General features: G+C 37.2%; 3 protein-coding genes across 3 annotated transcripts; 1 reads left to right on the top strand and 2 right to left on the bottom strand.

Moving 5' to 3' along the window:
- Positions 1–559: 559 nt before the first annotated feature.
- LOC113775130 (leucine-rich repeat extensin-like protein 4) lies at positions 560–3,520 on the top strand. Its single transcript, XM_027319881.1, has 2 exons — positions 560–3,112; positions 3,246–3,520. Exon 1 carries the CDS (start codon positions 890–892, stop codon positions 3,098–3,100), a length of 2,211 nt encoding a protein of 736 aa, XP_027175682.1. The 5' UTR covers positions 560–889; the 3' UTR covers positions 3,101–3,112; positions 3,246–3,520.
- A 1,056-nt stretch (positions 3,521–4,576) lies between these two features.
- Positions 4,577–7,593, bottom strand: LOC113772832 (probable protein phosphatase 2C 44). The gene is made up of 5 exons (XM_027317311.1): positions 7,220–7,593; positions 6,617–6,874; positions 6,091–6,367; positions 5,851–6,005; positions 4,577–5,058 (listed from the first exon to the last, which is right to left on the bottom strand). Exons 1-5 carry the CDS (start codon positions 7,271–7,273, stop codon positions 4,921–4,923), a joined length of 882 nt encoding a protein of 293 aa, XP_027173112.1. The 5' UTR covers positions 7,274–7,593; the 3' UTR covers positions 4,577–4,920.
- A 2,059-nt stretch (positions 7,594–9,652) lies between these two features.
- On the bottom strand, positions 9,653–18,753 carry LOC113773342 (light-mediated development protein DET1). The gene is made up of 11 exons (XM_027317963.1): positions 18,292–18,753; positions 17,068–17,495; positions 16,726–16,954; positions 16,131–16,307; positions 12,708–12,776; positions 12,476–12,532; positions 10,845–10,925; positions 10,575–10,739; positions 10,366–10,461; positions 10,096–10,195; positions 9,653–9,994 (listed from the first exon to the last, which is right to left on the bottom strand). Exons 1-11 carry the CDS (start codon positions 18,361–18,363, stop codon positions 9,855–9,857), a joined length of 1,614 nt encoding a protein of 537 aa, XP_027173764.1. The 5' UTR covers positions 18,364–18,753; the 3' UTR covers positions 9,653–9,854.
- Positions 18,754–21,195: the final 2,442 nt, after the last annotated feature.

Raw genomic sequence — 21,195 nt, 5'->3', positions numbered from 1 at the left:
CCTCCGATCAGACAAATGTGCACTACTACACCTTTTGAATTTTTTGAACGAATTGTGTTTGGATTGCATTTTTCGTAGCGATTTGATGTATGTGAGGGAAAAAGATAATAGGAAAATGTGATAACGGAAAACGACGTAATTTTTCGACGGAAACCGGCAATCCAAACAAGGCCGTCTCTTATAAGGCACCTTTCCAACCTAGTGCACGAAAGAGTTTTAAGAGCTCCCTAGGCCATTCCGCGTCATAAAACGGTGCCTATGTTTTGTTCAGTAAATTATTAAATCCCAACAATTGCCAGATCCATCTGGAACAGGACAGCTCTCACCCTCTTTTAAAAAAAAAAAAGAAAGGAAAACTAATCAATTACACAGAATTAACAACTGGAAAGTCTTCCTAATCAAATTCAACGGCACAAAATCCAGACTTCATGGTTTCCCATAACATTAATATGAAACGACCAGATTTCTCTCACTACAACTTCATGAAATATAATAAAAGTAAAATAAATTTCAACAAAATCATCCCTCCCAACTCCCAAATCCCAAGACTTTTGTGCTAAACAACTAATAGTCTGGAATTTTTAATTTTTAAAATTAAGCAGTGTAAACAAGTATACAAACCAATGAGGGGAGGGGACTTGTGGGGGAAATAAATGGAGGTGACCAGTAGCCATTGTCTACATACGATACATTTACATTTCAGAAGCAAGCAAGACAGACGACAGACACAGGCAGAAGAAATTATTGGCACTTGGCAGCTGGAACCAGTCCATCCCTTCTTTACTTTTTAGCAGTACTTCCTCTCTGTGAACTCTTGAATGTGTTGTTTCCCTTCACCATTCCCTCCTCTTCTCCTGTCTTGATTGAGAGCCCATTTTCTCTTTTGTCCATGACCAGAAAACTAGGGGCAATGCTGCTGAAGCAGCATCGCCCACCTTTCTTGATATCCACCATCATTTGCTTCTTCTTGATTTCCCAGATCTGTTTTTCAGCATCAGCAGAAGAAGATATTGATGGTCATGATCTAGACAGAATCAAGAATGATCTCCAGAAGTTCAACTTTGAGAACCCAAGTCTCCAACAAGCCTACATTGCCCTCCAAGCATGGAAGCTGGCCATCTTCTCTGATCCATTCAACTTCACCAAAAACTGGGTAGGGCCAGATGTCTGCTCCTACAATGGAGTCTTCTGTGCTCCATCTCCTTCCAATGCTTCCCTCAGAGTGGTTGCCGGCATTGACCTCAACCACGGCGACATTGCCGGATACCTCCCTCCCGAGCTCGGCCTCCTCACCGATCTGGCCCTCTTCCACCTCAACTCCAACAGATTCTGCGGCGTAATCCCCAAAACCTTCAAGAACTTGAAACTCCTATTCGAGCTGGACCTCAGCAACAACAGGTTTGTTGGAGGGTTTCCTGGAGTAGTCCTCTCATTGCCTCTCCTCAAATTCTTGGACCTGAGGTTCAATGACTTTGAAGGGCCGGTTCCATCACAAGTATTCGACAAGGATCTCGATGCATTGTTCCTCAATGACAACAGATTCCGCTTCCGAATCCCACCAAATCTGGGCAACTCCCCTGTTTCTGTCCTTGTTTTGGCTAACAACAAGCTAGGAGGGTGCATCCCAGGCAGCATTGGCAACATGGCAAGAACGTTGAACGAATTAATCTTTCTAAACGACAACCTCACCGGGTGTATTCCGCCGGAGATTGGACTGCTGACGAAGCTCACCGTGTTTGACGTGAGCTTCAACAGCCTCCAGGGGCCGCTGCCATCGACCATTGGCAGAATGAGGAGCCTGGAGCAGTTGGATGTGGCGCACAACCGCCTCACAGGTGTGATTCCGGCCAGCATTTGTCAGCTTCCCAATCTGCAGAATTTCACCTATTCTTTCAACTACTTCACTGGGGAGGCTCCGGTTTGTGGTGCCATTTCTGGGAGAGTTGCCGATGGGAGAGAGAACTGCATTGCCGGGAAGAGTAATCAGAGGTCGGCTGAGGAATGCTCTTCTGATGCTGCTAAGCCTTTTGACTGTAGAAAATCTCAGTGCGGGAACTTTGCTCCGAAGCCGCAGCCGCGGACCAGGAGAAGTCCAGGCGTGGGTTCAAAGCCTCCATCACCGAAGCCTAATCAGACTCCGAGACAGTTCAAGCCCGCATCTCCTCCGCCGCCGCCGCCGACTTCGGAGTCTTCCCCATCTACTAGATCGCATCCTCCACCACCGCCAACAGCGTCAACGCCAACACCCACGCCCTCGCCAACACCAACTCCGACACCTGGACCATCCCATCCTCCGCCGCCTACTGAGGGAGTTTCTCCGGTGACTCATAACCGACCACCGCCTCCTCCTGGACCGGTGAACCCCAAGCCCGTACATTCACCTCCATCACCACCACCTCGGGTATACTACCAGCCACCTCCACCGGTAGAGACCCCACCTCCTACTTATCAACCTAAAGCACCTCCACCACCGCCAGTTTACACTCCAGCACCAACTTATCATGCTCCGCCGCCCCCAGCTCCTACTTATCAGCCTAAATCACCTCCTCCACCGGTTTACACTCCAACACCAACTTATCAAGCCCCGCCGCCTCCACCACCACCACCTGTGTATGTAACATCTCCTCCTCCTCCTCCACCTGAACATAAACCGCCAACTACTCCAGCTCCTTCACCAGGAGCGTATGCACCAAACCCATCGCATCCTCTTCCACCACCACCGCCACCCTACAAATGTAATGAACCACCACCACCACCACCACCTGAATGTAACGAACCTGTCCCACCACCACCACCACCTATTGAACATCATTGGCAGTCACCTCCATCTCCTCCACCACCCAGTACTCCATATCACTACACCTCCCCACCACCACCACCACCATCGCCACCTCCTCCATATGTATATAAATCACCGCCACCTCCATCACCATCGCCACCGCCTCCATACATTTATTCGTCCCCACCGCCGCCATCACCATCCCCACCTCCACCATACGTGCATCCATCACCGCCGCCACCCGAGATGAACGTTCCCCTTCCTCCAATAACAGGAGTCTCTTATGCATCACCGCCACCACCTACAATTCCATACTATTGAACCCTTCTCAAGGTATAATAATCTCCACATCTCCATCCTAGTATCAATACATATTCTTGCCAGAAAAGAAACATCAATTTTGTGCATATAAATTTACTAATAACATATATTCTTTTCGCTGGCCCTTTTTTTTTTTTTTTGGCAGTGAGAGGATTTGGATGGGGATTCATTTGCTGCATGCATGCAAATAGCAAAGTTACAAAGGAGGGCTCAAAGTGGTTGAATTTTGGGTTTGACTTTTGAGAGGCTGCTTTCTAGTTTTGAGCAATAATTTTTATATTAGAGATAAAAGTAGTCTCATATGAATTTTTTTGGGCTATTATTTTTTTTTTTTTGTTTTCATTTCTTTGGGGGCCTAATCAAAATTGATTAGGGTAAAAAAAAAAAAAACTCATTTTGGAGTTTCTTGTGTTGTGTCAAAACAACCCAAGGGGAGAGAGGGGGGGGGGGGGGGGGTTAACATTTGTATTATTTGTTATACATATGTTTATTGTGTATAATTGAAATTTATTTACTATATCCATGAATTGATTCATGATCATGTGAGTTTACGCTGTTCAAAAATTATAGTACGTCAGAATTAGAAACAAATTTTGTGATCACTTTCTTATGTAACAAAGAAGTTTATAGAAAAATTAGTAGGACCATCGTTTCAGTGGTTCTTGTTTCTAATTTGATTCGTTTCAAACTGGGGTGGAAAGATTCCTGGGTGATGGTGATAGTCAAACGCGAAAATACAGAGTCAAACGGGCAACTCGGTTGTCGGCCGCCGTCACAGCCAAATCGATTCCCTTCTGAAACTTCCTGGAAATGGCTTGTATACAATCAAACTCCATTCTGAAACTTCCAATCCTACCAACCTGTAAGTAGGCATGATATTTAAATGTGTAATTTTTTCGAGAAAAATATTCACAAGAAAGTTGAGTCATTTGAGAGCATGGTTCAAAATCTCGGACCGAGACAACTCGGTCGAGTCGTCATCGGAACGGATCCTTTCGCTACGATACCGGGACGGAATCCCTTCAATATGATATCAGAACGAAATGACTCCGAAATACTTGATTCGTCGATAATTCGGCCGAGTCACTGAGAACTCATTTGAGAAGTCTTCGATACTTATAGTCTCGATCGAGTCTATCTGAATCATTTTGAGTCAACTCGCAAATTTATATTTTATAAATTTTCTTTTGCTAATTTTTTTAATTATTTTTGTTTAACATATTTTTTGATATTATTCATAATTTTTAAAATATTAAATGCTTCAAAATTTGCATCTCGACGAGATTGTAACCGATATGCCGAGACCAATGTGGAACAGTCCTAACCGCGACCGCGACTTTGAACCATGTTTGAGAGTTAGAATCATAGGGTTGGAGAGGACAGCAGACACTTTATTCAGCCTATTCTTTTTGGCTGATGTCTTGATAAATAGTTTATGTTCTATGAAGACAAAAATAGAGCAAAATGGGGTTTCAATACTAGAAAGAACTGCAAGTCATTACCCTCTAATTCATATACATACAAGTGCAAACTGCAAGTTTCACCTCAAACAATCAACAAATTTACATCGAAATAACAGGATAAGACAGCAAAAATGCCACCCTAGAAAGAAGTATGCACTTGTGCAATAACACAACACTAAGTGAAAACTGCCAGTTTGACTCACCTTCTATTATGTACTATCTATGCAAACAAATGAAATATCCCTCAACCCTAAGATCTCAATCAAAATGGTTTACTGAAATGGAAAGAAGCTAACAACGTAACAACACGCAGTGATTTGAGTAGTTGCTAAAAGATCCTGCCCGGTCTCTTAGCTTTCATCCAAAGCGAATTACAATGCATGAAATGTCATCTTTACTCTTTCTTGCTAATGCCTCCATGGTCAAACGCTTAGCAGCTGCTTGAGGATCCTTGATGGATTTCACCAGATCCACTGCCTCTTGATTCTTCATGACCTGCAATGCCATTTGCTTCTTCAAATTGTAGATTTCAACAACATTCTTTGGTGAATTATCCCATGTTCTAGAAGTTCAAAATGTACATATGATGGCTCATTCAATTCAAGAAGTTAAAATATGTAAACTATCGCAAAGTACTGACACTTATGAAACTGATTCTAGTAATAAGACAACAAAAGGTATGCTCTAGAGTAAACTGCTTGATGAGGCCTATATAGATGACTAAATAACCATATCGTATTCCCCCGCCCCCAAAAAAAAAAAAAGAAAAAAAATCATCTCATATCCAACATGTAAGATTTATATAAAGTGCACAAAGAACTACCCTGTATTTATGTCCTGATCTCCATTCATTAGATGCTCTAGTTGAGGATTAACACCTTAAGGATGAAGATAGATTAGATGCTTGTGCTACTTGTACAACTTTCTTTAAAGCCTTCAACTTCATCAAAACATAGTGATTTTTGTAGATGAAAATTACTTCCCTTTGTTATGATCTTCATTTATTTCAATCAAAGACTCCTAGAGGATTTAAAAGGTTAATCAAAATAAGCATTTTAAACCAATGCTTTCACTATTCGAGACCAGCATAAAACAAACACCAAAACCAAGCCAAATCACAACCATTCACAATCTATACATGAACTTTTAGCCTTAAAACTACAATTTCTACTTAAGCTTCTTAAGGATGTTTTGATCAGACCTACCATCCAAAGGGAGAAGGATGAAAAATTTGTACAGAAGACACAAATTTGCTTAAATGTTCTGAATAGTGTTTAGAAAACCAACCTTCCATAAGCCATCACTTGCCAATATGACAAACTCTATTGTGCTATCAATAGGAACATGTCGTATATCTGGTTCAGAACTCAAATGAGCTTTCAAATTTTGATCTCCAAAAGCACGTGCAACTGCAAGTTGGCCATTCACTCGAGGCACATCTCCTAAAACAAGAATTTTTAAGTTGCTACTGCCTGGAGAAAGTACGGTAAAGAAGCATACTTTTACATCAGTTTTGTGCAAAGTTACCAGGAAGAGTAGTCACGAAGCCACCCTTCTTCTCAATCCTTCTTCGTTCACTATGTGGCTCATGGTCAACAGTAATTTGATTGGCAGCACCTCTCTCGCACACAACAGCTCTTGAATCTCCTACATTTGCTATCCATAAATCTTTTCCATCAATGACAATAGCCGTCACTGCTGTTGAGCCACCAGGGCCAAATTGTCTGGTATTCTCCAATATAAGGTCATCAGTGGAGCGATAAGCATTTTTAATAGCAAGCTCAGGGTAATCCCAAAAGTTAGGCTGTCCAAAAACAACAAACAAGGAACAGAAGTTGATTCCCAAAGTTAGGTTCTTCAAAAGTTAGAGTGAAGTTTTGGCTTAGCATGTGATCAGTATAATGTTGGAAAACGTATCATGTACACCTTGAGTTAGTTAATGCATAACTTCACAAAGAAGAGATGATTCCAAACTATAATTAACGAAGTAAAAGGATAGGAAAAATCTAAAATGCACATAATCGCATTCATATGTGCAAGGACAGATTCATACCTGTTCAAGTATGTTATTGAAGAGATTATCTTTCAAATAACTAGGGACACGATCACCAAGATGCCCATCAAAGATTGCAAAGAGTCCGAGTACATGACCACCCCTTTTCCTGTATTCAGCAACATGGTAATCTTCCATGGAGTGTCCTGATTGTCCTTCAACCAAGTGAAACCCATGAGCTAGCTTACAATTGCTGCCTGATGACTTGATTTTTCCCTTTCCCGTGTCTGGCGAAGAAAAATCGAGACAAGCAGCTTTCTACAGTACCCAAAAAACACGTAGAAAACTAGTCATCAGATAACAATTCTAAACCATAAATTTCAACAACCAATTCAAGCATGTAGGTAACATTAATTTGTATCTAGCAACACCAAGGGAAACAAACAAGCATACAGCAGTCAAACTAGAAACCTATGTACCATGATACCAGTTTCCTAAGCATGCCCATATCAAACAATATCCACATGCACCATATAGTAAAAGATGATAATTTTATTATATGACAGAAAAAATTGTACTAAAACTACAATAACAAGAAATAAATCAAGAAAATATGAGCATAATCAAATTTGAGTACTAAACAAGGAAAGAAAGAAAGGGCACCTTGATCTTATTCAGAAGACCACCGCCAGGTCCGCCACTACTGCCAGCCTCCATGAATGAAATTGATTCTCAGCTGCTTATTAAAAACTTTTTCCTCCTCCAATTAATGGCTCCAAGGCTTCATAAGAGAAAGAACTCTGTTTGCTGGTTGAACCCAAGTTCTTGATGGTTGATCAAATAGCCGTAAATCTGATTGAAGAGCAGAAAATTGAAGTATTTGAATTCGATTCTTCTGTGTGAAAGTAACAGAAAATATTTTTAGGTGGAAAACGTGTTGATTCTTGGTGGGCTTTTTTTTCTGGGGAGATTGGAGAGAAATGGAGAAAGTCTTCCAATGGAAAAAACGGAGGGCGTTTACTGCGGGCGTTTTTGTGCGTATTTTTTCAAATGAAGTGACGACGAAATTTCCTTTTAGATTAAATGTGTAATTAAGACATATCCGTTCTTCAAGTTTTAATTGACTAACACGGAAATTTAGATGGAACCGGGACGGTTGAGACTTGCAAATTCGTTAAAATATCTCGTACCCAACTCAAAATTTGGATATTTCACCTCCAAGGTTCTGAAAAGATCCTTAATGTTTAGTGTGTGTGCCAAATTGGCCCCTCTATATTTAGACGAAAATAAATGTTCACAAAGTTTCTAATTTTGAGCGGATTTAGATTGCAATTTTTTGGAGTTTTTGTAGAAAATATACTGTAGCGATCTGATATATCTGAGGTAAAAAGATAATTGAAAAATGTGTTCACGAGGTTCACAAATTGGCCCCTCTATATTTAGACGAAAATAAATGTTCACAAAGTTTCTAATTTTGAGCGGATTTAGATTGCAATTTTCTGGATTTTTTGTAGAAAATATACTGTAGCGATCTGATATATGTGAGATAAAAAGATGATTGAGAAATGTGTTCACGAAAAACGTAGAAATTTTTTTGGTGAAAAATTCCTTCCCAAACAAGGCCATTTTGAGAAGATTTAGGACAATTGACCTGCACGGTCAAAATCAAATTTTTTTTAGAACAACTATTTTAACTTTGAATTATTAGTCTCCAATGTTTGGAGTTTGAATCATTGTAATCCCTTACTTAAAATTCAAAAAGTGATATTGATGGTTTCTCGAAGAAATCAAATACGAATTGGTTTACAATTGTGTTACTTATATGTACAAGAATGTCTAATACTAAAAAGCATGGAAAAGCTAAACAAACTTTCCTTCTTCTTTTTTATTTATTTATTTCATTTATTCATACCACTAATTCCTAATGTGTTTCTTCTCTTTTGCGTAGTTAGTATCAAATTTGGCACAATACATCTAATCATATCTGTAATTAATTGATATTGGGTCTTTATCATTTTTCACTTATACTGATAATTAAATATCCCCTCCGTCCCACTTTGATAGTTCTGATTTTTTTTTTCACATAGTTTAAGAAAAAATAGTTAACTTTGTTGGAACAATCAATTTAGGTTGCTATTTTCCTAAAATACCCTCACATTAATTAGAGTACAAACTTGAATTAATGAAAAAAAAAAAAAGAATCTACTCTCATTAAACGGGGTAGGTTTGTAGTAACAACAACTTACATTGAATGAGGATATTTTAGAAAAATTAAAATACAACTACATTCTTCTTGGACTACAATTTGGAACAGACGAAAAAGGAAAACAGGACTATCGAAAAGGAGTACTCAATAAAATATCCCTTTAAATTGTACACAATTATATGTAAATTAAGTCGATTGAACAATCATTCCTCTTATTTTCTTCTTCGCATTTCAATTGATTATCAATTAACTTTCAGATGCAATAGGTATTTAATAGAAACGGTATACTCAATGTACCGACGAGGTTTGAAACGGTCAACTCTCATATGATACCATCTTGCTTAAATGTCAACGTCGGTAATGTCCTTCTGACCTGAGTCAAATTCAACCATGGATTTTTTGTTTGGTCCAGCAGCCTACCCAACCCCACCCCAAGTGGACATTCACCGGCCGCTTCAAACTCAAAGGCCATAATCCTGTCTCCTTGATCTAATAAATGCCCCTAGCACAGCCTCTTTAGGCTCCCCTTCCCCCTAGATTAGAAGGCTCCCCTTCCCCTAGATTAGGATACAGTAGGCTATACAAATGTATCGTTGTTGAAAAAAAAAAATTCTAATAAATACCCATCTGCGTTGGACATGGTACATATACATACATATATATATATATATATATATATATATATCTACCTTGAGCATTTTTCTTGGTTTTTTAAAATAAAGGAAAGAAAAAAAGTAATGACATCACAATGAAATTTTAATCTCAAACCAAAAGGAAAGGGATATGGCAAAATCGGTAGACACTACAGACTTAATTGAATTGAGCCTTGATCCAGGGATAGCGACATGTACTAAATGCCCTGTCCAAGCCAAGGAACTTGCACCGAAGAGTCCTGACAAATGGTTATTCCAATTCCAAGAGCTCGGATCGAATCGGTAGAGCATTTTTCTTGGTTTTTTTAACTCCAATCTTGAGTGGTATTACTATTACAAGAGTTATAGTACAAAATTTGCATCCTAAACTACACCAAAATGAGGCGAAACAAGGACAGAGGAATAAGAACAAGAACCTAATTAAGGACAAGAGGGATAATTATCTGCGAAAGTGAATATTTACAACCGCTGGCTGCAAAAATAATGTCTGCTGAACAGAAAGTGCTAGAGGCAGAAAGGGATGGAAAAGAAATGAAGAAATCTTTTTCGACCGAGTATCTGTGTTGCCAGCTTCAGGTCCTGATGGAGAACAGCAGAAAACACATTTATTTTGCGAGTCCCAAAGAATGCTGTAAACATTTGAAAACCAAAAAAGTTTTCAAGGAGCAAATGAGAAGTACCTGGTTTGATTTTGAACTTGAGGATATTGGGCTGCCGCCTCGAAATAAATTTGATGGGATGGTCAGTAGATTGTCTGTGCCGGTCAGTAGCTGAGATCAGCTGCAATAATAGTCACCTTACAAGTCAAATACTAGGACAAAATGGTATGAAATTCAAAGTGCAGCCATCATCTTGTGACAGATGCAAGTGAAACGTCAGAAAAGGTTTTATCAAACTCATGTCATGCAGGTCCTCATGGATATCCAAGTGCTGCAAATTTAAAGGCAAACCTTTTCATCGTATCGAAAGAGAGATTGATCAAAGTAGGGCGAAGGACTTTGAGACTGACAACTAAAAGGCAAAGAGGAGAGCATCTTCTTCACAAACTGCAAAAGCGGACAAACTCCTCAGATGATTATTGGATTGAATGAAATCTTAATCATATGTGACAAGGCAGTAGGACTACTTTGATATATTGTAAAGAATAATACCAGGTTACCTGAGACAAGCTGCTAGCTTTGTTTTTATTGGACTTCAGTTGCTCTAGGTTATGAATGTTATTTGAATGAGTTGATATGAAATTCATATAAAGTGAATTTTTGCCTGACACATGAAAGTGATCACAGAACAGTTCAAACAACAAATAGAGCTCATCCGTAGAATTCTGCAGGACATTGGGAAGAAAGTTATTTGCAAGTTAAGGATAACCTTTAGGTCCAACAGGACTTCTTGAAGAAAATTCAGAATCATAAGTGTCAAGTATAAGCACCTGATAAAATGCAGTTATTTCAGTTGTCTCCATGTTATATACAGCAAAGAATGCAGGATGGTTATCAGCATTTCGAGATACCTACAAGTTCAAAGACATTTAATAAGTATAAATCACCTACTTGAATCAATTTGGCAGTTATGTTTAATGACATCCTCCACAGTTAGAATCTGTCTCCAACAAGACGCTACACTAGTAGATATTAGTTAGAATCCTTGATAGCATTTCAAGAGTATTTATCCAATTTAGTTCCAGCAATTATATCCCTAAGATATGCCATGTCCAATAGTGATTTTTAACTTATTTGAACAGAATCATACATTAATATTTGATATTATGCTATGCATTGAAAAGTTATAGTAGTCATAAAGCACCCAGCACTACTGACCACAACACCTGCCAAATGGTTACGAAGCAGGCCATATAAAACTCTCTTGGTTATTGTGGACTCAACAATAAAGCCAGTTCCAAGTGGCCATCTTTATCAGTCTGCTCTTTTAGATGGAAAGCTCTATTATTTTCTTCCTCTGGATTCCTCCCTACGAAGGATTTTTCAGATTTCACCTTGGCATTATATAGTTTTGAGACAATAATAGTTCTACAGAATTAGCTTTTGTGTTCAAAGACATGAGTTTCGGAACTTTAGCTCAACCCATAAGGAGTTTGAATTAATTGTTGCACAAGGAGAAACAATTTTGAAAACTTGGCTCAATGGAAAACCTGCAGTTATCTCTCAGTCTTATTAAGTGCCTACAGTCACGTTATGTTCTGCATTTTCCTTCATGGCCACCAAGAATAAATCTGTTCAGGGCATTCAGTAATTATGAGGCAAGGAATTCATGAATGCCCTAATAGCCTAGACCATTACTCGGGAATATAAGTGATGCTTTTCAAGGTTCTTTAGCAGTTTAGAATTCAAAATTCATACTGGTAAACAATCCAGTTCGAAGCCTAGACCATTACTCGGGAATATAAGTGATGCTTTTCAAGGTTCTTTAGCAGTTTAGAACTCAAAATTCATACTGGTAAACAATCCAGTTCGAAGCCTAGGAATTCTACTCCACATAGAACTACATCATGAAGATTACTCAAACTTGTAAAAATTTATGGAATAAATTTTTAGAACTCTATGACTGTAATCAAAGCAGACAATGACTATGACTTGATAATCTATAATATTCAGAGTCATCTAAATTAACTCTTCAAAATGATAAAAATTAAAAATCCAGTTAGGCTTGAGAAAGAGAAAAAAGAAACAGACACACAAGCATTATGATGTCAGCAAAAGACCAGATTTAGCTTAGACAATTGACCACCTCTCCTAGAATATGATAGTTGTACTCCCAACAGAAGCATACACTGAATAGTCATATCAACAGATGTTCCAGTAAAGGTCAGCTTAAAAAGAGAAAATTTACTTAAAAGTTGTAATGACATAATATCTTGACTATAAATAGAAGTTAATGCCCAAGAAACTAGAACATAATCTAGCTCACATCAAGACTTAGACAATATCTTCTTCTAGGAGCCAGTTTAGACCCAATAAATAAATTCTACAGGCCCATCTTGCACCCTGTAGAATAAGCATTTAAAACTACGAGGATGAATTAGCAAAGAAAGAGAAATCTCACCCCGCCATCAACACTGCCAAACTTTATCAACAGGTGATGCCGATCCAAGAATTGCACCTGAGGATAAGTCAGAAAACAAGTTGTAATGTATGCTTTTGTTCATGTCATCATGTGAGAAAACTAGAAAGGATATAAACTTTATGGATGCTAAGTAGAGGAAAAATATGCAGTATGATGCATCACTGGTGCATAAGCAAAGGGGATCATATGGAAGTTTAAAGAGGAAGCCTACCTTCCAGATTATCAAATCAACATAATCTTGGAAATGGAAATAAAATTTCTTCTTCAGGCACTGCATTCTCTGATTAAACAACAGAAAGGTAAATTAGTAGACAAATTAACAATTTCAAGTTCAATTTGTCACATTCTAAGAGTTGCATAATCCAGTTGATCAGGCCACATAGGCATACACAATACTTTAAATTTTGCAAAATCATCACTTCGAAAAAAATCTCAGGAAATACAGGGTAAAACAAATAGCAAAGATGAATGACACATGCACAAAGAACTATTAGTTCCATTACATGTCATTAAGAAATTCTGAACATATAAAAGATGATATCAAGGTTTCTATTTCCTGCCACTGTACATGAACTGTCAAACAGGCTAGAAATGACACAACCAAAAAAATTGTAGCCGATGTGCAGAATGTGCGTAATGCTATTGCAGCAACCAGAGGCTGCTCACAAGGCAATGGTGCCCTAACTGATAGAGGGATATACAGTTCAGAGTACTTGCTTTTAACTTTTATTTTACAACCAGCACAAGTTGGTACATGATAGAGAAGATGCAACAGAAAGTTTGGACATATTTTGACCCATAACATAAAAGACAAATTGAAACATTGGGGCATGATCTAAAGTTCATTGTTGTTGAAAATCAGGGGAAAAAAGAAACGGAGCAAACAATAATGATGAAATGGTTCTTTTGGCCAAACGGAACGATCTCAAACTGAAATCAAGAAATTTAATAGAAGTGCCTCAAATAGAGCAACGACTCTCAATGATGCCAATAAGGCTGTTTTGTGGAAAGTTCAAATAGAACTCTGGCATTATAAAGGATTTGATTTCAAATTAACAGATACAATATGAAACTGACATATCTGGAAAAGGACTAATTTCGTGTTGCATCCTACATATTTGCTTCAAGCCACTATGCATCAAGAAGTTTCATTTCAGACAGATTGCCCCTTTACATTTTTACAGTGTTCATCAGCCCCAATTGCGAAAAGAACAAAATATTCTTCAAATAAAATCTTCACTGTGCATCAAGAAATTTTTTTTCAGCCACATTGCTCCTTTACATTTTTACAGTCTTAATGAACACCAATTGCTAAGAAAATCAAATTATCTTCCACTAAAATCACATTAAAGACTGTGCATTGTCTACTACACAAAAAGTTTTCAAGGTTACAGATCCTCAAATATACTTTTTCTGTATTTTCAACAATGCAAGAGGACTCGAAAAATATGTCAACGAGTGCTACAAGAAAGAGGTCTAACTGAAGAATTTGAGATTGTTAGAAACTTCAACATTCTCCAATTCTGGCTCAAGACTAGTCTTATTTCGTACATTTCACTTGCACAAGTTCTTCCACTTCAATTAGTTGAAACTGGAACTGGGGCTAATTGTTGCAACTTAGTAGCATTAAAGGCCCGTGTGTTTGAGATGATAATTAAAGATAAATGAGAAATGAAGAGAATTTTCAATGCTGTCAACTGAAATTAACCCAGAGAAGATGCAGAGGAGAGATCGTGATATTGCTTTACAAGAATTGATGAAAAAGGGCTTCTAGTCAGGGATTGCATAGTGTGAGGAAGAGAAGAAGGGCGCTGGCTTACAAGAAATCAAAGACCAAGTGCATATGAATAAATTTCACCAAAAAGCCACCAGAATAAACAAATGAACAACTGCTATCATGATCACCTATGGGGAACATTTATATCAGAGCCTTGCAAAAGGAGATTAAAGATTCAAAGACTCAGCATTAACATTCACTTGAGAAATTAAAAGGTGGAAGATGCAGAGAGAAGCAATGTACTTGATAGAAACAAATATTTTATATATAATACATTGAAAAAGGCATCGCCATCTTACACGGTAAGAGTACAGGAATACTAAGAACCACCTTTCTCATAGTTAGGACATAATGCCACAACATGAACTCCTGGTATAAACTAGAAAACCATAGTATGCCAGATATTCTAGCTATTGATTTTTCTAATTCTGGAGTTTCCCAAGATTAATTGTCGTAGCATTCTCCATCTCAATAACTTCTAGATACTTGTTTAATAGCCTTACTTATAACTTTATCTAGAAGAATTTGAGAATATATTCCATCTTGCTTTCCCTCCTTTCAAATCAACAAATCTAAGTTTCAATTTTGAGTTTTTCCAAGCTCAAAAAATTATCATATGAGATGAGACAGGAATCTTGAAATTTGCAGAAAATGACATCATTTCCTTATTTAATGAAGTTCTCACTCTATGATGACACCTGACTTAACCATCTATCACCACTGGAAAAGGCCTGTCTGTTTAGAGCAGCACCTCACAAAAAATGAGCCACTTTTATCAGGGAAACTCAAAGTTCCAAACTGTATTTTGTATAAAGATAACAGCTGCAGAAGAGTCTCTTTTCTGACCTACCAACTGGTTCTTCACCAACATGGTCTTCAATACTTAAAAAACTCCCTTCCATTCTCAACCAACAAGAGTCTGCTTCATTCTAAACTAGACCAGCTTGTTATGATTTGGAGCTGAATTGCAAATGAATACCCAATAAAGTCGCCTTACAGCCAGAGGAAATATTCTAACATCTAATTACAGCCTTATATTAAGGACATTCAGGGAACCATTACGGAAAACCTGGAACCAGTCAGAACTTAAATTTTGGATCACCTTCATCCAGAACCAACTTCAGTTCTAACCAATTTTTCTTTATCAAGCTTTATGGGTTTTTTTTAAATAATAATTACAACCATAAATCTGATAACTAAGCATACCATATATATGGAAGAACAAGCATAGAAATGATACATAAAAAAGGGAAAATAGCTATTTGATTCTTTTCCTCATATCATAAGAACTATTTAGGTACAATGATGCTTTGCAATGCATTAGAGTGTCAAAAATTATCATCCCAGGACTCCAGATAACTCATCCTGCTTAATCTCTGAAGGAGACGCACCTCAAATAGCTACTATGGTATGAAGATAAAAATCTGATAATGCAAAGCCAAGAAAGCTCAAGGATGGTAGCTGATATATCAACAACCGTACAAAGAGGAAAACTGAACAAAAAGCCAAGAACACTCAATAATGTAGCTGACAATCACAATGATGCCAAGCAAAAGCAGCACTACCATTAGGTGAGGAATAGATCAGAACTCTTTCTCAAATACGCAAAGCTATCCCCATCCGAGAGGCAGAATGTGACCAATCCATGTATACTATGTGCATTAAGAAGAACCAACAAGCAACAGCCAAAAGCATATACAGAATTTAAGATCACGGGAAAGACATTCATAACTGATAGAAGATGGGAACTGACAGAACCTCAAACCGGTAACCACATACCACAAAAGGGCACAGGTAGATTATAATAGAGAAGAAACCTTCTAACAGTATTATTAATTCCATATTAATATGACTGACCAAGGTTTGGTCGGTTTCTTCATTCCATATTCCCTGATATATGAATGAAAGCAAGCGCTGCTTTATGCCACTCAGGAAAGAAGTTTCTCCTGCAGGCCGGTCATGATGCAAACCATTTGCAGCATGATTCACGGTCATCTGATGCAATTGTTTGCTTTTGTCAGGATTTGCCATGGACTGCAATCAGTAGTTGATTTGTAAGAGCAGAGGCCTAAAAACAAACAGAAAGAGCCAATAGAAGAAGGCCAATGCTGTCAATGGCTAAACAAAGTTGAGAAGCTTAGTAGTATTTCAAAATTTTCTGCGGTTGAGATCATGACATCCCAATAAGACAAATTCTAGGCATATACACATGGCCATAACAATTCAAAATGGGGAAAACTAGTAATTTTTCCAATAACATTACAGCCTTGGTCTCTTACAAGGGTGCTGTGCCAAAATGTAGCACTTTTTCACGTTATATAGATCATTTAACATGTTAGCAAGGTAGCACTAATATTTGACCCCTTCCATCCAAAAGCAGTAACTTCAAAACCTTAATTCACAACATGATAAATAGCATAAAGCCAGAAGCAGCTGTAAGCAATGCGCTTGCCTGAACACTGGAATAAAGAAAAAGTTCATCATCTTCACGACAAAATTCCCCAATAGTCCGCACATCAACAAGGTTTCCAGAGTCTCTGATCTGGAGAATGTGTATCCTTTGATAACGAAGTGAGACTATAGCTAGTAAATCATCATACAAGAAAACACCCATGCTGTGCGCTAAATTAACATAGTCGCTCCAAAAAACCCTCTCATCAAGAACAACACCATCTTCCATTCTAAGTAAATACAAGAAAACCAAAAAAAAAAATGAAAACCAGAGTATTTCAGTAACTAGATTGATAAAATTTGATCAAATTAACAAACTTAGCAATGCACATCAAATTCACACCTCAATAGATGAAAAGTTATCTTTTCAACACATGGGACGCCTTGAACTGCACCTCCAACAGCAGGTGCATCATGAATTTGTGCAGTTGAAGTAGCAAAGAGTCCAAATTGATTATTCTCCATGTATAGAAAGAAGTCCTTACATATAAGTTCGCCACTTGTAGCAAGAGAAACAGAGTATAATTCGGTGAAGAAGCCTTCAAATTTTTTAGCTTTTGGAGGAAGCTCATGAGTATCACAATCTTCTTCTTTACATGAAAACGAAGGCCATCTCGGTCTATAAACAATCAAATCCTGATGATTTCTACTGAAACTTATAAGATACAGGCCATCCTCAGTGAACTTGCGAAACGAATGATCAGGACATTCCACATCATATATTGTACAACTAGGGACTATATTCTCATAAAATCGTCTGGCGCTGTAAATCTGAAGCATCAAATTCAACTGTTATTATTGCATTTAACAAGAGAATACGAACACAAGATCAGCAAAAAACCAGCTCATATGATATCATATAGAAATGGCAAAAAAGATTACATACTTCAAGAAAACATGACTGTGCAGTGTTAGATTTTGACCCTTTCAATGTTACAAAGCTACAAATTCAATTTGATTCAAAGTTCACACATCAAGTAGTCATGCTAAGTTTTTTCCTAAAAACTTCAAACTTATAATTCAGACAGCAATAAATCGAATAACTGGTTAATAAGCTTGTTAGCAATGTGGTCATGTTCAAGCTCAGCTCAACAGCTAATTAGTCATTATTAGACAAACAAGCAACCCCTAGCTTAGCTCTACTGCAGATAAACCAAAGCTCATCTAGTATCAGCTCTACACATAAAATAAGGCCAAAACTTAGGCTTTCTTGCACCCTATTCCAGGTACACAGTTCGATCTCCAACCATTCCAATTCTCATTCTACTGCTCACATTGTTGAATTCCCGTGCAAGTCAATTTGGTAATCATAAAATAGGGGGTGCATATGCCAAAAAAATCTAGCACTCCTAAATGCAGATTTAGGAGAGAGTATCATGTTCCTGCAGCCTGTTGTTAACTTGGCTGAAGGGTTCAGCCTCCACTGCAGTTCATGAGTTGAAAATCCAAAACCAACAGAAAACAGCTAAAATGAGAATTTTGCACAGCAATATTGAAGAAGCAAGAAAAGCCCAGAAAAAAGAGAAGGGAATTACAAAAAAAAAAAAAATTAGTAAGGCTAACATACACTGGTACCAGGAGCGGGAGTACAAATCTGGCGCTGAAAAATCCTGGCAGTAACGTTATTGCTTTTAAACATCAGTTTAACCAGAATGGTTCAATAAAAATCCTATCTTTTTCTACTTCTTAAGAAGTACTAATTCTTCTCTTCCCAAAACTAATGCTCACACATCTGGGTTTAGGCCAAATAACTTGTAAAGAACATTCATTCCATCAGTGGCCCTCGAATTCAAATTCTGGCTTTCACTTGATTGAGTATTTCATTGAACCCCAATAGGAATACCTTTATTATGGGGCATGTACTGAAGTAAAGTTGGGGTTTTTGATACGAGTTGAGAGAGAAGTTCTCAAGCGGCTGAGTCTGTGTTACGTGGCAGCAGAGTTGCGGAGTGTTGTGCGTGTGTGTGTGTGGTGTGGATGGAGGGAACCAGAAGGCAAGTGCAGATACTGGAAAAGGAAAGAGGGATATGGGTACAAGAATTTCTTCTATTTCTTGTGTACAAGAATTCAGTGCAGTACACCACTGAACAGTATATTTATATCCTCAATCCAATCACTTTGTATCTACTTTATTTTTTAACTTTTCTCTTTTTTGGTATGCTTTTAAATTTATGGGGGAAAACCATACTAGCCACTGAATTATTCGAGTCATATATTTTTGGCTGCTGAATAATTTTTTTGGTCACTAAGCACACATTCAACTTTAAAAAAAAAAAAAAAAAAAGTTGTTCATACTCGTGAAAATTCCATGTACTTTTGTTAGATATTGACTTGAATTTTAAGGTTATTTATATCAATTTAAAAAATTATTACATCATTTAAACGGGTTTTTTTGTCCTTTTATTTGTTGCTTTCTCATTCTCTCATTCTCCTTCATGTAAATGCTATTATACTTTTATACATTGACTCAGTCAAAAGGCAAAACATTTTATGCATCGACACAATGAAGGCTAAAACTATTTGGCTAAAAAAAAAAAAATACTTGTACATTTGACTAAAAGAAATGTAATGTTCACCTAGACTTTTCTATTGGAATTAGATTAACAAAAGTTTCCCAGGGCTAATTGCACTTTTTCATCCCCAAGATTTAAAAGATAATAGAATTTTTCATCGTTTTTAAACTCATTTCACTTAAGTTGTAGATTAAAGAATTAACTCCCAATTAAGAGTTTTCTAAAAAAAAAATTTTACGTTTTCAGTGAACATATTTTTAATCACCTTTGTACCTCACATGCATCAGATCGCTGCATTGCATTTTTCTATAAATTAAGAATAACCAAAATCATATGAAGTTTTATTCAATCAAATTTGGAGAATTAGGATAAAGTTAGGGGTTTTTGTTCGTAAATGAGGTACCACTCTACTTCCCAAAACCAAAATTTGGAGAAAGAGGTACATAGCTAATATTTGGAATACAACAAATATTATGCCTAGATTAGCAGGCATAGTCAATTAGTCATCTAGGCATGCATTGCTAGAGCACCTGTCGTGAAATTTTCTGCAGCACAAGACAAAGCATATTAGTTTAAATTTGTTTAAAAGGATTTTGCTGTTCATCAGTGACAACTGTGCCACGTAATATGGATTCTGATATAACGAATGTAGACACTGAACTAATCATTCTAGATGTTCATAAATTGGTAAAATCTTTCCTCTATTTGCTCAAATCTCTCGAATGTGGTTTTAACTAATCTATCAATGTTATCATTTGTTTGTATTAGCTATTCTTTTGATGGCCAATTCCCATGTAGGTTTAGCCTCGCCAGGTGCTTGCTTCAATTGAAAGTCCGATGGGTTTGTTGGTTCTTATTGAACTCCATGGCCATTCCACCTAAATGTTAGATGATTTCTTTACCCTTGATTATATGTATTGGACAATTGTAATTGTTAACTTATTGTACCTATTCAAATACTCAAGCAATTCATTTTATCATATGATTTCAGCCACAAATACTACAATATGCAACAACACTCACATTTGAGTTTGTACCAATCCCACATTGTTTAGTAAGCAATTTAACTGCATTGTTCAATTAAGCACTCAACATATTGAGAGCATCTACCTTATACATACTAGATGATTTTCTATAGCTAAATTTTTTATTTACCCTTTGGTAATTATTAGCTGCCATTTCTTTTATTAACTATTCAGCATCTTTGGTAGATTTTCCCATTAATACTCCACCTACAATTGCATCGATATTTATCTTTGTAGGATAAGTTAAACTATTATAGAAGATTTAGACAATAAGCCAATTCGAAAGGTCATGATATGGACGTTGCAATTCTCTATATCGCTCCCAAGTCTCGTACAACGATTCATCTTCCTGTTGAAAAAACTTGTAATATCCACTCTTAGTTTAACTGTTTTACTTGGTGAAAAATATTTATTCAAGAATACTCTTGACAAATCCACCCATGTAGTAAAATTGTTAGGTGCATGTGAGTGTAGCTATTCCTTAGCTTTATCATGCAATACAAATGGAAACAATTGAAACTTAATTACATAATTACTTACTCCATCAAATTTCATTGCATCACATATTTCTGAAAAGTTGGCTAAATAAGCATTAGGATCCTCGGTTGAGTTACCTCTAAATTGGTCTTGTTGGATTATTGGAATCAAGGCAAATGTAATTTCGAAATTATTTGCATTAACCGCCGGTCTAACAATGTTTGATTGTGCCCTCAATTCATTCAGTAATGCAAAGTCCCTCAATGCTTGTTGATTCTAGTTAACTCGTTCTTCTGTCATTACTTCAAATTGAGGTTGCTCAATTGAAGTTTTACTTACACTTTTCTCCGTTTGGTTTGATTGTTGTAGTGTCAGTTGTCTCGCATTTCTTGTTGTTCTTTCAATCTTTGGATTTGATGGAAAAATAATTCAGATTAGATCTGTGCACACACTACA

The sequence above is a fragment of the Coffea eugenioides genome, chromosome 6 (genome assembly GCF_003713205.1).
Source record: "Coffea eugenioides isolate CCC68of chromosome 6, Ceug_1.0, whole genome shotgun sequence".
NCBI classification, from domain to species: Eukaryota; Viridiplantae; Streptophyta; class Magnoliopsida; order Gentianales; family Rubiaceae; genus Coffea; species Coffea eugenioides.
Note: the sequence above shows the minus strand (reverse complement) of the source record. Positions and strands in the feature narration are given on the sequence as shown.

What these genes read in the sequence shown, in the direction of transcription:
- LOC113775130 (XM_027319881.1), top strand. Translation starts at nt 890, where the DNA reads ATGACCAGAAAACTAGGGGCAATGCTGCTGAAGCAGCATCGCCCACCT.
- LOC113772832 (XM_027317311.1), bottom strand. Translation starts at nt 7,273, where the DNA reads ATGGAGGCTGGCAGTAGTGGCGGACCTGGCGGTGGTCTTCTGAATAAG. An exon ending in GTCTTCTGAATAAGATCAAG is followed by an intron (nt 6,875 to 7,219) that starts GTGCCCTTTCTT and finishes TGGGTACTGTAG; the next exon opens with AAAGCTGCTTGTCTCGATTT. An exon ending in TCAATAACATACTTGAACAG is followed by an intron (nt 6,368 to 6,616) that starts GTATGAATCTGT and finishes GTTTTTGGACAG; the next exon opens with CCTAACTTTTGGGATTACCC.
- LOC113773342 (XM_027317963.1), bottom strand. Translation starts at nt 18,363, where the DNA reads ATGTTTAAAAGCAATAACGTTACTGCCAGGATTTTTCAGCGCCAGATT. An exon ending in AAGAAACCGACCAAACCTTG is followed by an intron (nt 12,777 to 16,130) that starts GTCAGTCATATT and finishes TTGTTTAATCAG; the next exon opens with AGAATGCAGTGCCTGAAGAA. An exon ending in TCTTTCGATACGATGAAAAG is followed by an intron (nt 10,196 to 10,365) that starts GTTTGCCTTTAA and finishes CTATTATTGCAG; the next exon opens with CTGATCTCAGCTACTGACCG.